This window comes from Panthera tigris, chromosome F2 (assembly GCF_018350195.1).
Source record: "Panthera tigris isolate Pti1 chromosome F2, P.tigris_Pti1_mat1.1, whole genome shotgun sequence".
In the NCBI taxonomy this organism is placed as follows: domain Eukaryota; kingdom Metazoa; phylum Chordata; class Mammalia; order Carnivora; family Felidae; genus Panthera; species Panthera tigris.
Window position 1 is genome coordinate 19,220,554 of NC_056676.1, and position 16,432 is coordinate 19,236,985.

General features: G+C 36.8%; 1 protein-coding gene across 1 annotated transcript in view; it reads left to right on the top strand.

Annotated features, from left to right (window-relative positions):
* The window catches only part of CF2H8orf34 (chromosome F2 C8orf34 homolog), a 400,043-nt gene that overhangs the window by 254,304 nt on the left and 129,307 nt on the right, over positions 1-16,432 (top strand). Inside the window, 1 exon segment of the mRNA XM_042973375.1 lies at positions 10,486-10,621. Within this exon segment, the coding sequence (XP_042829309.1) occupies positions 10,486-10,621 (136 nt within the window).

A 16,432-nucleotide genomic window follows, 5' to 3' on the forward strand; every position in this document is an offset into this window, starting at 1 on the left:
TTTTTACAAATGTTTGTGGTCATGATGTGTTTGGCTCTTGAAGGTCAAAGAAATTAAACAGGAACTGGTAGCTAACAAAGATATCTCAGGAAGTTTCTCGCTCCTTTCATTTAATAGTAGAAGATACAGAATACATGTAAACTTAAATTTCTGTAAACAGTTTCCCTAACTTACTGGTCTAATCACTTTCTTTGTTTATTGATCTCATGTGGTCAAGGAAAGTAAATACTCTGTAACCTACTCTTTCATGTTACTAAAGAGGGAAACCAGCACAGCCTTTAAATTCCACAAGACATTTTTTCCCCGATGCAATTCTAACTTAAAATCAAAAAAAAAAAAATTTTTTTTAATGATTATTTTTGAGAGAGCTAGTGAGTGAGCAGGGAGGGCCAAAGAGAGAGGAGGACATAGGATCTGAAGTGGACTCTGTGCTGACAGCAAAGAGCCCAAGGTGGGGCTCGAACTCCTGAACCTTGAGATCATGACCTGAGCTGAAGTCAGATCCTTAACCAACTGAACCACCCAGGCACCCCTAACTTAAATTTTTTTTTAACTAAGGTCATTCAAAAAAATTATAGCCTATAATTTCTGATATCAATCACTTTGTTCTTAACTATTTACAAATTTGGTTAAGTTGTGCTCTTCTGATATATGGAGAAAGAATGCTGAACTCCTATTTCAGGCATGACTGAAATGTGGGAGGATTTTTTACCACAATACCTGAGATTCGTTGTCTCGCCACTTCGAAGAATGAAGAGGTGGACACAAAATGAGCGGCAGGCAAAAGTTTATTAGAATATAAGATTAGGAAGGAAGAATAGTAGGAAAGCTCTCTTTACAGAGAGGAGACATTCAAAAGTGAATGCTTGCCAACAATAGGCAAAGGTGCTTGTTTTTTAAGGTTCTGGTTGCCCCACCCCTTCCCTTCTCCCCAGTTCCTTCTCAGGTTTTATCCTGATTGGCTGGATAACTTGTCCACTCCTGATTGACTCATTTCCATTGTATGAGGGGTGGTCTATGGCCATACCAGTTCCTTGTGGGTCATAGGTTTTATGGTCTACTTATTTTTGGTCAGGTCTTTCATCAAATTGCTGAAGGAAACTTGAGGGAGAGTCGCCTGAGGGGGTTTGCTGTGGTCAGACACCCCCAGCATTGTTCCAAAATATGTCTTTCCCCACCAAGGACGTCAGGTCCTAATCCTTTCCCTCTCTGCCTATTTTATCCTTTTTTAATTTTTTTTCCTATCATAGAAACAGAGAATCAATAGAATCATGGCCTTAACATTTTCCCTCCACCTTTTAACCAGAATTTATCCCAGCAAAGTGAATTATGTTTTGCTCTCCATTGTTTCTTTCCCCCTTATAAGGAAATATAGCTGTCTTGCATAAGAAAAAAGTTTTCATAAATATTTTACTTAAACTTGTCTAATTTCTTATATATTTTCTTAACATTTGTTTTATTTTTAATAATTCACTCAGAATATATAACATCTGCTTAAAATATTTGACCAAATCAGCACTATCAACGTAAATCAACAAACCAATTGCAATGCCATATAATTCTTGGGTAACCCTTCGCTGAATCACTGTGAAGGGACTTACGTTTGGAAAGCTTTTAATTTTTGTTATAAAGTTCCTAGAAACAGATGTGAAAATTCGCTCAGATCCCACATTGTCTAGTTCAAGCAGCTGTAAATTATTTCATGGATTACACTTGAACGAAATGAAAGTCCTGAGATTATTTCATCTAGGCAGCTGTTATTTCCTTAAATTAAATCAAAACAATTCTTTGCTTGATTAATTCTTGGTTATTTAGATTGTATAAAGATAAAGTGCTCAAAGTCTTTAGTCATAAATTAGTTCATTTTTCTCACTAGTGTCCCTGTGAGTCAAAGGATGCATCACTATTTTATAGGCTACCTTTAAAAATATGTTACTGCTTCATGCTTCCCCCTGTGGGAAAAAAAATTTTTTTTACTCTCTTCTTTTAAATATAATATGAATATAATGTATCATGTCACTTATAGAGAAAGTTAACATAAGAAGTGTCACTGCTTAGTTTTAACTGCGGGGCTGATAATTTTATCAGTTTTTCTCAGCCATATGGTCTGTAACTTCACTCCACCCCCACTTCCAGCCCTAGACTTGTCCCTCTGTCTATCAAACATCCCTATGGATATCCTGAAGACAGATCCATCTCAGCACGTGCCAAACCAAAGACATTATCTCTTCCTATATTCCCCAAAAATGTAATGTGGAGAAACCTGCCAGGATTTCACATTCAATCGTTCACTAAACCTACAGAGTCTTCCTCGGAAATTACCTCCTAACACATTTCTCTCTCTTTTTATTGTGCCTTCCTTACTCCAGGCTGCCAGAAGCTTATATATGCACTACTGATATAGACTCCTTCCTCCCTCATCTCCTCGCTTCCAGTTTTTACTTTTCCAAATGGCTGTAGGCATGTGTAACACAAATGTATGTTGTCTGTTTGTGTATATGTGTGTGTGTGTGTGTGTGTGTGTGTGTGTGTGTGTATTCAGGTATATATATATATATATTTTCAGGTAGTGAGTGATAAGGGCTAAGGGGAAAAAAATAAAGCCAGATAGCAGGATAGCAAGTAATGAAAGTAAATAATCTTTTGAATGGAGTCAATGAAAATGATTATATTGTTCTCAGGAATATTCTCACATGTATTTCATGACTATATTCTTATTTGCATCAATTCAAGGCATATTAAGTTACTCTAAAGCTATAGGATATAGCATAGTTTAGTTTATTTAAAAATATAATTTTAATTAATATATTCATGAAATATATGTCCTAGAACAGCACTGTCCAATAGAAATACAATATGAGCCACAAATTGGAGCAACTTATGTAATTTTGAAGTTTCCAGTAATTACATTAAAAAAGGAAAAAGAAATAGGTAAAATTAATTGTAATAATAAAGTTTATTTAGGGATGCCTAGGTGGCTCAGTCTGTTAAGTGTCTGACTCTTGATCTCAGCTCAGGTCTTGATCTCAGGTTTGTGAGTTCAAGCCCCACATTGGGCTCCATGCTAGGCATGGAGCCTACTTAAAAAGAAAATAATAATAAAGTTCATTTAATGCAGCATATCCAAACTGTTATTATTTCAACACATAGTCACTATAAAAGTTATAAATTAGATATTTTGTATTATGTTCTTCCTAAGTCTTCTAAATCCTGTGTTTACCCATAACGGCATATCACAATTCAAACTAGCCATTCTGAGTGTTCTGTAGCAACATGTGGCTAGTCACTATTAAATTAGATGGTATAGTTCTATAATAAATTGATTATATTAACTATATCAAATATATTCTTGATATTTAGTTGAATGTACAATTGTATGTTCTTATGTAAGAACTTATTAATGAGAAATGCATTTATAGTGATGAGTAATATATTTATGAGCTCATTTACTAAATGTAATTGAATATATTCATTTCAATGAAGAATATTTTATTGAGATAATATCTCTATATTATAGAGATCATAGCATTGTCTGTGTTCAAAAAGAAAATTTCTAAACATTGTATATAACTCTAGAAAATTGGTTTTTTTAATAAATACACTTACAGTTATCTTTTTAAGACACAGATTTGATAATTTTATCTCCCTTCATTATCTGAGACTAGGCTCTTTTGCAGTATTATATCCTGATATCCCTATACATCTCAGGTTATAGTCGAATAGCTGCATAAAATCCCCCCAAATACTATATACTTTCAAGTCTATGTGCATTTTCATGTTCTTCCATCCCTCCAAAAAGTCAGTTCCTACCTGGTCTGGCTTATATACTTTTACTCACTTCTTACTTAATGTATTCAGCTTTCCTAAATTTTATAATTTTTTTTATGTTTATTTTTGAGGGAGAGAGACAGAGCATGAGCAGGGAGGGACAAAGGGAGAGGGAGACACAGAGTCTGAAGCAGGCTCCAGGCTCTGAGCCATCAGCACAGTGCCTGATGTGAGGCTTGACACGAGGCTCTAACCCATGAACCATGAGATCATGACTTGAGCCAAAGCTGGATGCTTAAACACACTAGGCCACCCAGGCACCCCAGTGTATTCATCATTCTAATAATTACTTTATCATTTAGATTTCAGTTAGAAACTGAAAATATTCTACCTCATTAAAATAGAATAGTGCCAAGCATTAATAGATAATATCTGGCAGGTTTTGTTGTTGTTGTTGTTGTTGTTGTTGTTGTTGTTGTTGTTTTTAAAAAGCCTCGGTTTGTTGCTTTCTTATTTGTTTTCCATAACATTTAAAACATTTATATCTGTTTTGTCTCTGGGATAAGACTAATTACATCGTATTATAGTTACCTACCTTCTTAAGTAGACACTAATATCCACTAGACAGTTAGACTTCAAAGTATCAAAAAAGAGCAAGAATATTTTTAAAAATTCCCACCAGATTATTTTTACATAATCTTACTCTACCACTATTATCTTAAGAATTTTGAGATTCTCTGGTGAAAATGTATTTCAGATTGCTTTACAGAAAATTTTAGTTGGTTAGAGTCTTTCCTTAATAGACTGAATTTGTATCTACTTACTACCAAAGATGATATATGGTATATCTACCTATCTACCATAGTTACAGCACTTGGCTGCATACTGTGGAGGAATATCTTGGAGAACATTTTATTTAGAAAAAAAAGCCCAAAAAAGGGAAGAGAAGAAGGGAGGAAGGAAGGAAGGAAGGAAAAAAAGAGAAGGAGGGAGGAAAGGAGTAGTGAGGGAGGGAGAGAGGAAGGAGGGAAGGAAGAAAAGGAAACACTGATACCATCGATGTTCACAGAACCTAAGTTTTCTATCTTTAGAAGTTCTCAACATTTCTTGCCTTGACTTATCCAATACTGAAAATGCCTTGGACAGGATCTTACTCAAATTCTTTAATTTGTTTTTCTCCTTCTCTTTCAATTTGTGTAAACTTTTCAAATTTTCAAAGTTTAGGCATTTCTGTTTTTTTCTTTGATGATTTAATCCTAGACACCTGCTCCCTGTAATAAGGCTGTTAAGGAAATGGAATTCTGGATACCTAGATTTGTATTTTTTTTCCTTTGCAAACTAAACATAGATTATTACTAGCCTTCCATGACTAAACAGGATGCAGGATTCTTTATAGTTGCATCACCCTTTAGAGCTTTGGTAAGTACTCTATAGTTTTTAGGAGCTTATTGATCGTCTTTGGCAGAACTAATATTGGTAAGGAATAAAAGGATCAGTATTTCTCAGAGTAAGCCTTCTCCCAAGACTTTAAGAGCCAACTGCACTACATCATCACAGCTGCATTGGACAGTCCACAGCCAATGCAGCTGGCTGAGATAGTCTTAGCTTGCAGCACCCCGAAGGCTCCAACGAACTAACAAGTGAATTCCAGCAGGCTTCTCACTCTAGGGTTCTCTTTTTCTGCCTCTGTGTGATAGTTATTCTGAGCTAGAAAGAAAAAAAAAAAAAGGTCATACTCAGATGGGGATGGGGTGCCTAGGCTAACTTCAAAACACCTTGTGAAATACATTTCTTGAATTTGCAAGTAGAAACAGAATTCTGGCATGGAGATTCTACTGTTTGTCGGGGGAGGGGGATGAGGTGGAGAGAAGGCTTGAGCTATGCTGTGATTGGAAGCTGTTGGCATGAGGAACCTGGAAGCAAGCTAACTAGAAGCAGACGGCCTTTGCACTTGGTTTGGGTAGCACATTTGACTTTCTCTGGTTGGTTCTGAGTTGGAAATGGGCACAAAAGGAGGGAAGCCGGCCTTTATTAACCAAGTCCTGAATGTTTGGGGCTAATTTCTGCTAAGGCTTCACAGGGTTGTTCCAACAGAGGTGTGGGAAGTGTTCTAATGTCCTAGATGATCTTTCCTCCCTCTGTTTGTATGTTCAATCTCTAAGTCCCCTCCTTTAGTCATACTGTCCATGCAAAAAGTTGGCCAGAAGATGACTAGAGATCCAGATCTTCACTGCTTGATGATTGTTCACTTGACTCCATAATCGGTTGCATCCCAAGGGCTTCTTAATCTTTTTGATGCTGTGTCCTCATGGTGACCATCTGATAAGAAAGTGGCTGTGTAGAAGCATTTAAAACTTGCATTAAGTATTAAGATGGTATAATTAAATGGGCTGGTATCATGACCCCTGTGACATAAACAAGAATAATTAAAAGTTCATTTGAGATACTTCAAAAACAACAGCCTGAATGTCCAAACAAGGCCAAGAGAATAATTCTCTAGGTCATAAAGATCAATCTTAGAGAACCAAAAAGCTTTTTTTCCTTAAAATGATAGGTAGCTTTTTCTAACTTATCTGTTCCATTGAGCCAAGTACAGCACGAAATGTTAGCAATGAATGGCAGAGATACTGTCATGACTAGTGAGCAGGAAATCTAAATTGTCTATTATTACCCTTGCCAAGGAATTGAGACTGATCTATAATCCATCTAGGTTATGAGTGGTATAATTTTATAACTTATGCCAGAGTTAAAATGACAGGTCTTACAGTCTTTTGTTTGTATGGTTTTTACTATTGGAAACACTGCTTTGCTTATTTGTAGGAGTACTGAATTGGTAACACCTCCAGGTAATGTGTCTGAATAATCAAGGGTAGCCTCATTTTGGAGCTTATATCTCAATTGTAATTTTCAGATTTGATGATTTATAGAATTAGAGTGTCTATGTACAGATAAAGTTTGTAATACTATTCTTAAAGTGTGTGAGATAGTAGTATAAGGCAAGCAAGGCTAGCTATCCTGGCTGCAAAGGAAGTAGTATCTGTTAGGAACACATGGATATCCAGGAAAAAAGAAACTGTTCATGACTTGAGGTTGGAATCCAGACCTTCTATTAGCTGGATTACATATTTGCATTTCTATTGGTCCAGGTGGCGAATAATTGGCCCATCATCTTAGGAAGGTCCCTCTCTTTTTCTGTGAGAAAAGGATACTAGCGTAGTCACAAATGGATCTATTTAAGGTCATCTGTCCCCGTAGGTGCAAGTGAAGACACCATTGGTTATAATTCCCTTTGATCTCATTTCCCCTGGATTGGAATTTGCCCTAGATTTTCATCATTAGGGTCTAGTGAGAAATAGTGTATCTAGCAAGCAGTGAACTTGAAGGCTATTGTTTAGGATAATCAAAGATTGGTGTTACAATAATTATACTTTGATCTAAGTTTAGTAAAAGGAGAATAAAAGAAAAAGGGTCATTATGGATAGGCAACATCCAGGGTCTCTAGAAAATGAGAAATGATTATAAGTAAGCAGATAAAAAACAAAATAGGAATTAGGCAGAGGTTTTTATCCAGAATCTTGTACAGAAACTGTCCACTATCTGGATTATTCTAAAAATTGGGTCTTGGATCATCTTCTATGAAGATCAACTGCTTCTAGAGAATCTCTGAGAATCTTCAGTTGAGGTCCCCTACTAGGTCAGGCTTCCACTTTTGTTGATTCTGGATTACTTCTTTAGTTGTGAAATGTGAATCCAAGTATTTACTCCAGAGAGTTTTACTTCTGTATCTGTTGTTAACAGTATCTGATAGAATCCCTTCCAATTAGGTTGAAGAGCAGTTTTTCCCTGATACATCTTCTGATAGATAAAGCCTCATAGTTGAAAATCATGAAGAGGCTATTTAAGAAGACTGTTTGAATGCACCCTTAACCTGTAATATTTTGTGATGTCTGTGTGCATGAGGATAGTATCATATGTAAAATCTTTAAACACATGGGCCTTCCAGTTACCAGTTCATAGGGAAGCAAACAATATGTCCCTGACGGAGCAGACCGTACTGCATCAAGGGTGGGTAGGAGTACCCTTGACCAAAAGAGGTCAAGGGTTTCTGAAAGTTTTGTTAGTTTTATTTCAAGGGTATCATTATTCTTTCTACCTTTTCAGAAGTATATAGATGGTAAGAGCGACATGGTTTCTGAGTAAGGGGTAATACCTTACAGAGTTCTTTTATCGTATTTCTTGTGAAAAGTGTGCCTGGGTCACTTGATAAAAATTTATATTCCCAAGGCTGGAAACACAAAGTTGAGCATATTTTTAGCAACTGTAAAGATCATAGCTTTTTGACAAAACAATGTTTCGACCCATCCTGAAATTATACAGGCATACAATAGCTAAATCATATTGAAATCTCATGGAAAGTGAAAGCTATTTAAAATCCATCAGAAGGGCCCTTGAAGCTTTAGTTTCTGGCCATGACTCACATTTACAGCTTTTCTAGAATTATGCTGGTGATAAGTCCACATGACTTAAATATTACTTCAGCTATCTTTTTAAAGTTAGCCCAGCCATGTTAATTTAAGATAATAACCAATTTATCTGTCCCATGATGAGTAGTTTCATGGAGAAATTTAGCTAATATCCATTTGAAATCACCTAGTGCCACCAAGCAGCTGTCTTGAGGACACCAGAGATTATCTAGTGAAGCTAGAACCACATTTTTTCCCTTTTATTTTTTTCAAAATGAAGGGCTAAATGTTGATATTTTACAATGGTCTCTTTGAATTCCTTTAAGGATTTATCCTTTGAGTTTAATAGTGTCAAAATCTTTGTTAAGGCCACTTGTTTGGCAAAATGATCTGCTAGAGATTATTTCCTTTAGCTCCCATATTATTTCTGTTTTCATGAACTCCAACTTTTATAATTGTTACCTCTTTTTGAAGAAGGAATGCATGTAAACATCTTGTCCATTTTTGATGGGAGTTCCAACAGAGTTGACCCCTTTGTTTTCAAAGCATCCCAAATTCGTATATTCATGTATATATATACTCTGTGGTCTTTGTCTAGTTGACAAGCTCAAGTAAGTGCAATAATTCTGCCATCTGGGCTGATTTTACTTCGCATAGAGGATTGTATTCCAAAGGCAAGCTTAAATTGGTAAGACATTTTCTACTCCAGTTTGAAGTTTTGAGGTATGATCTATCAACAAATAATATTAGGCCAGACTTTTCAATGGGAGTCCTCAAAAAGACTGAATGGAATATAGTAAGTTCCCTGAGCTAAGAAAATTGTGAAGTTCTCTTCTTCTGGTAGGGGCAGGAGAGGGCAGATCAGTCATGTCTCAGTGGTGAACAGTACTGTGAGGAAGAGACACGAACAAAATCTCATGGAGGCTAATTAGCTATAGCTGAAAGGTGCTGTGTTTTCAGACAGTAGTAATGTCTGTGTTGTATGAGGAACCATAAGATCAAGAGAGAAGTCTATATAACTACTTCAGCAAAAGCACCAAATCTTGAAGTGGTGGTTATTGCTCTAAAACAAGGGGAATACGCCTTTTCAACCAGGTCAAAGTGATGAGTTTTCATGACTCCCATGAAATTGAGTTAAAACTCTGTGGGCTTGCCAAATTGCTCATGTGCAAGTAGATGAAAAAATGTTAGTTGGGATTGCCTGAGGAAGGAGACAAATAGACTCCTGTGACAAGCATTCTTCAGATAATGGAAAGCTTGTTTATGACTTAAACTGAAAGTTGTCACAATCTCAGGAAAATTTGACACTTGTTTACAATATCCATTTAAACCCAAAATACTCTTGATTGTTTTGGGAGGGGTGTCAGATGTTCAGATAGTCCTATAGCCTTATCAGGAGAGAGTGATTTGCCTACTTATATAGGTTATAACCTCAAATGATGGATTATGTTTTGGCAAAATTATAATTTATCTTTTGAAACTTTATGTCCGTCTTTTGCTAAGACTGAGAACAAATAAATAGAATCCTTTTTACAGGAGTCCTTGTGCTATGAATAAAGCAGGGGATCATGTACATATTCCATCAAGACTGAATTACCAGGGAAACTTAGATCTTTTAGTCTTGATTGAGAACCTGGGAAAAGTAGGCACGGGCTTTGGTGAACCTTGGGCATGACTATTCAGGTATATTGTCCTCCCCATGTGAAAACAAAAAGGAAAGGTTAAGAGTGAAAACAGAGAAGCCTTCAGACATGCTCTTATTGGAAGCTGTTGGATAGGAAAGTTGTGAAGGCAAGTTAATTAGAAGCAAATGAACTTATATAATTAATTTGGAAGACATATAGTCTTGTCTTTGGTTGGCTCTGAGTTGGAAGCAAAGGCAATAATTGAGAAACTGGCAGTCATTGACTGAGTCCTGACCATGTGAGGCTAATTGCTATAGAGATTTTAGGTTGGTTTCTTTGACCAGTTACAGAAAGGTGATAGACCCATGTTCTGTAGGCATAGATGGTCTGCCCACTGTCCAAAACAGACTCAGTCTCTTACCATTTTTCTTCTGTAAATCTTCTCATGTAATTTGTCTCCAACGACATCTAGAAATGATTTGAAAAATAATTGACGCATGAGGTAATATTTTTGTAAAGTGGAAATATAATGTTTTGCTTAACTATTGGCAGATACCTGAAAATATGGACTTTTCTTATTAATTCCATTAGGGCTAATTTTTTCTCTGCAATTGCTTATGTTGTTACAGAGGATCTCGATGATTTAAGAATGGAGGGAGTAACTACCCTTGTACCTTCTGGGAGCAAATTTAACCAAGGTCGTGCTACTCACCCTGCCGAACCTCAGGCCAAGGTCACGTTGAACATCTGTTCAAGGTGTGCCAGGTAAAACAAATAATAGGTATGGTATATAAAAATATGATCTTAATTTTTAAAATCTAAGATTTTGATGCAAAGTGTGTACTCCTCTATGTTAAGAAAATCATTTACTTCAAATTACCTTTTGTGCTAACATTGGCAAGGGAGTCAGTCGCGCAGTGTATCCTTGTGTTCAATGCCACTCAGACCAACAATGAATCAAAGAGTTTAGCTTGCCCTCACTTCACAGTTTGAGAAATTTTAACTCTTTCTGCCTTCTGAATTTCATTTGCTGCCTTCCCTTCTGTTCCCTTTCAAAGGCAGACTCTAAGGGCTTTAAGGGTTCAAAGCCACTTTTAAAGCACCCGCGTAAAAACGAGTTTGCCCAGGTATCCTTTAAGATCTGATATTATTGGCCTCTTAACCTGCTCCTCATCTTGTTCACCTCCTGGAAAGAATTTAATCAGCTTGACACTTTTCAGTTTTGGCAGCTGGAAGCAATCTTTGCATAGACTGTATGTGGCCAAAGAAGTAGCTTAAGTTACTGCCAAGTCAGCTCCCAGTGCTGGTCTAGCAGAAACTCACCAAATAGCTAGAATTCATTCTTTTGTAGGAACTAAATCTCATTTGCAAAGAGGCTTTTAAGCCTGTTTAAATGATAAAACAAGCCTTCTAACCCTTATGTAAATGGTGCAGATTAGCAAGAACAATGCACTGGCTGGCCAGTCTTATCTCCTTTTCTTTATGTCTAGCTGTTCTATTGTACTGTTTGAGAGGGGATTAGCTGCTGGGAAATGGGGGGCGGGGAGTGTAGGAAAATCAAATCAGATTTTTGTAGTTTTTCCTCCTTCCTTTTACCCTTTTGAAATTTTTATTTTAATTGTCACAGGCTTAGAAAAATAGAAAGGCAGGGATGTTATTTGAGACCATTAGGAAAAATGCCATAGCACAGTGGAAACATCAATGGAAGTAATATTTGGGTGAACTGACTTTGATTAGGGCTGTGAAGAAAACTTCTAATATTTATGTGATGGTATGTAGGCATCTTGAGTGTACAGGTCACCTATGGGAAAGTTGTTTTGCATTTTTTTAAAAAAAGCCTTTATAGTATTGTTAAATAACAAAAATTCAGCTGGCTAAATTTTGAAGATGGAATTGGCTTTATCAAACAATTCCTGAATGAAGCAGTATCCAAACTGAAAAGAGTTCCACTGAGCAACAGGAAAGAAAGGGTTTTTAAAGGTAAAAAGGCAGGGGAATGAGGGGGAATTGTTAGCAAAGAATCCATTGTTTTAGGCGATGTGGCCTGGCCCTCCTAGGTGGAAAGGAAGGGGTCTATCAGTAAACTTCCTCATGCTGACCAGGAAATCCCCATGTTGACTGGTTAAAGGTTACACACTCCTGGAGAGTTGAAACTGCAGTTAGGTTAAGTATTAAGTCTTGGTTTACTGACTTGGGGGCTTAACTTAAATGACTCCATTATGGCCCTGTGGTTTCTTTTTAACAGTATATTTGTTCATTTATACTTTGACTTGAGAGGGATTAGTATTTGGTCCTTCATATCATTTGTAGAAGATTGTTTTTTTCAAAAGCTTATGAAAATGATACCTTTCTAAACTATTGAGAATTTGAATTGAGAAAAGACCAAGCACATACCTAACCCTAAATTACCCACCATTCAGCTTGCCAATAATAGAGTTAGGCTATAAGTCACAACCTGCGTTTAAAGTTGAGCCCTTAACTAATTTATTAAAGAGATTCGATTGAATAAATAATCAGTTATATTATTGCTTTCTCACTATGTACTACATGCATATGTACTATTTTAAGCACGTTAAATATATAAATTTATTTAATTCTCAATTAACACTGGGAATTAATTACTATTGTAATGTTAGGTTATGTTATTGCGAAGCACCAAGCTATTGTCTGAAGGCAAAGACGGAAGCCTCAAATAGTTAAAAACAATGAGATAGGAAGAGATTTGGGTGTTAAAAATGATGGGAGCTCATGACTCTTTTGATGGAGAAGAGGCAATGTTGTACTTTCAAAAGCAAGATAAGGATATATTGATTCAGGGAAATGTGGTAAAGAGTATGGAAAGAGACATAAGGCTGTTGATTTTAGAGTAGATACCATGGTCAAAATTCAGAGTGGAGGAAAAACTTAATATCGGTTATCAAGAACCTTTAAAAACCCGAGACTTTACCTTATTTGCAATTGTTTTTATCAATGCTGGAAGAAGACAGTTGTCAGAGACAGAGGACTCCCGGTGTTAGCATTTTCACTGGTTCCCAAAGCCACAAATTTCACAGAATGACACAAATAGGATAGAAAGTTATAGTACTCGAGAGGAACCCTGAGTTTAGGAAACCTGAATGTTTTGTAATGGGAAGTTACCATAGCTCTACAGGGAGACTCCATATTTCTCTTCCAAGGCTGTTTGTAGTATAAACATTCCTGAACAGACTGTCTGAAACAAAGGTTGTCAGTGTCTCTGCTCACAAGATAGGTAGTAACTTGAGAGACTCATGGAGAATTATCTCCAGGTACTACTTAGAGTGGATTACTTTTGTAATGCATTGATATGGTAATCAAATTCCTCCATAATTATTTTTCAAACATAAATTTATATTGTTGGCTCACCTCTCCTTGTTGCAAGTAAGACTTTTAAGACTGTGAGAATTATGCTTTTTAAGCCAGGGCTGAGCAATTACCTGAGGCAGAAGTCATTAACTGGAGGACTGTGGGCAGTGTTCATTTGTATTGTGTATCTCCATAATATTTAGAAACACGATTGGATTAGTTGCCAATATTACATAAAATATTGGGATTTCTGTCTTCTTGTAAAAATCTGTACAGGTGATAATACCAGGCCCACGTTCTCAGATGATTACATAGTAGCGGCTTCCCCAGCCAGACGCTTAGACTCCACAGTGGTGCTCCATTTCACCTTGGATTGTCTGTCCAGCTTCACTCATCTACACTAGCTGCCTAAGTCTGCAGGCCTTTGTAACCTCTCATTTGTAGAAACGTATTTGCAGAAATGATAAACAATGAATCAGGACTGGAAGAATGCCAACTGAGGTTCCTAGCCTGGCCACAGGAGAAGATTCTGGTGCCCAGAAGAGACAGCTGATACTACAAGGCTATGCACAGGAGTTTATGGTAGGCAGGTAGTAGTTTTGGAGTCACCAGGTGATCCCTCAGAACTCAGAGTGAGTCAGTAAGAAATCCAGTGCTGTAGACTAGACCAACATGGAGAAAATGATTGCTTCATTTAGACAACTGTGCCCATTCTCATTGTTCTTCTTGAGTGGGCACTGGTACCCAGCCTAGAAGATAATAAGGGATAATGGGGGCTTTATGGAGGAAGCCTGGACATTAGATTTTGGGCCTTTTGGGATCAGGATTTAATTCCAAATCTCACTGGATTGGAGACAGTCTGGTGATAATGGATAAGAAATTTTTGGATAATTAATGTTCAGTTGTAGCACATAATTACCGATACTTTTCAAGGCTTTACAGCAAAGATAAAATAGATAGACAACCTCCTTCAAAGTCTGGCAAAGGGATCTAACATATGTACCCTAAGTTACCTAGTGTGTCATCTTGGGAAAAATTATGCAAATATTCAGTAAATCTGGTCTCCTCTGTGAAATGGAGTTCTCGAAATCCTGGAGATAACCTCTAATGACAATTAAGAGGTCTGGACAGGATAATGTATGCAAAGGCAGCTAGCAAATTGTTCACAGTACAAGGATCTCAAGGAACAGAGGGTTTCCTCTTCTCTTTCTCTCACTCACTGGGATAATTACCATGTAAATACTTAAACAGTTCAAATTGCTTTGAGTTTTTTCCCATCTTCTTGAGAGGGTTGGATTAAAGTGCTCAGGTATTGAAGAAAAAAGAGCCTCATTTTTCTGATGTTCAGGAATTTTCTCCTGCCTTAGGCTTATAGCTAGCTAGGGAAAAAAGTACATCCATCTTCCAGGATTTCTGTATCTAATAAGAGTGTAAGGTGCAATATTTTTGTTGGTTATTAGTTTGTTGTTTCTTCAAGTTTTAAGATCAAGAAATCACTTTTTTCCATAGAATTGGAGAGGTATAATGCAATAGGTGAACTTAATGGTTTTGTTGTTATCTCGAAGTAACACCATAGCTGTAAGACACTGTCAATAAGCTCAGGACAGCGTCAGTGAGACTCAAGTGATGGTTAGAGTTTCTGCAAAGAGCCCATCAATGAGCAAGTTGGTGGTAAGAGGTTGAGTCTACTCTTTAGATTGCCATTTTTCTCAGTCTTTTTTTCAGATATGACACCACTTGTGAGCTACTTAGGGGGTTACAGTATCTAGGAGTGAGTTTGCATATATGTCCAGAACCTATTGCCCTTATCAAGTTGAGGGCATTCAGCCAATGGCCACAGAGCACTTCTCATTCAGAAACTATTGGAAGACATCATCTGGAATAAGACATACATTCTACTGGAATGATTGAGGGGTATAAAATACAGGTGACCACTGGAGGGACTTCCACTTTCCAAGACATCAGGAGAAGAGGAATTCACAGTAAATTGCTCTGTAAAGTTTTATGTGGGACAAAGTGACTAAAATATCAATAATTTCAAAAGTTTATTGATTTAGCCTATTTACAAGAAATAAGATTATAGAATTTCTTTTTTCATAAATATTTCACTCATGGTTGGGAAAGTGCAGATAAAACAAAGCTGTGTTTCCAAGCTGGAAAATTATTCTGGAGTAGTGTTATTCCTATAGGTCTGAATGGCCTTAGTCTGATGTGGGCATTGCTGCAATTGTGTGATTTAAACAAAGAGATGACATCATCCAGCAAGTGGGAAAATGTTGGCTAGTAGATATCTGACCACCAAGATACATTAAGATTCTAACCCAGAACATCTCATTTTCCCCCTCAGATCATAAAGTAAAGAAGCCATTATAAAAGCAACAATTTTAAGTAAAGAATTTTCTGTGTAGTGTGTTGTAGTGTCCTTATAACTGCTGATTTTACTCCTTACAAAATAGATTTTTAATGTATTCATTGTCTTGGTTTGACTTTTGGAAGATTCTACCAATATAACTACAAATCCTTGAATGGTATGGGCAAAACAAGTTTCATTTGTTGTCTGGGAATCACACTAAGTAGTATCAACTAAAAAGCAAAGTGTCAGTAGGTCAATAATGCAAATAATCAGCAACACTTCTGCAGTTTTAAAAAACAGTGGTTTGCCAGATTTTGAGTTTCAAATTAAATTTTTAAATTCAATGTCTTGAATTTCTGTTGTAAGATAACAGTTAAGATACCGACAGCAAGTAGACAAATGTGGATACCAAGGCACCAGATGACTATTTCAGTGAAGTTTATAAGACATTTTCCTGGAAAGACCACCCATTAATTCTGTCTACCCACTGCCATTCTGAGGAGTTAAATCTTGTTTTCTTGGACTCCTGCCAGGGCATTCCGGGTGGTAAAATGCTATTTGTTTTTGATGGTGCAAGTGTTTGCATTCATTCATGCTTAACATCAATAGTGCACACACAAAAAGAACTGAAAGCCATTTCAAAAGAAATTGGATTCAAGAGAACATACAGTGACACCAGCTCAGAAACCACAGCATGAGAATGCTGGGGGAAATTTGTTTCCAAATAGCCTGCTGATTTTTAACTGATCTGCTTCATGTCACTGCACCAAAACTTGTTCATCATTTTTCCTACACATCATGACATTAAAATGCTGTTTGGTTGTGTGTTGACTTGATAAGGCAGAAGGAGATCGTCCTTGGTGATGGCACACTGCCGTAAAGATGAAGGGGAAAGCTTG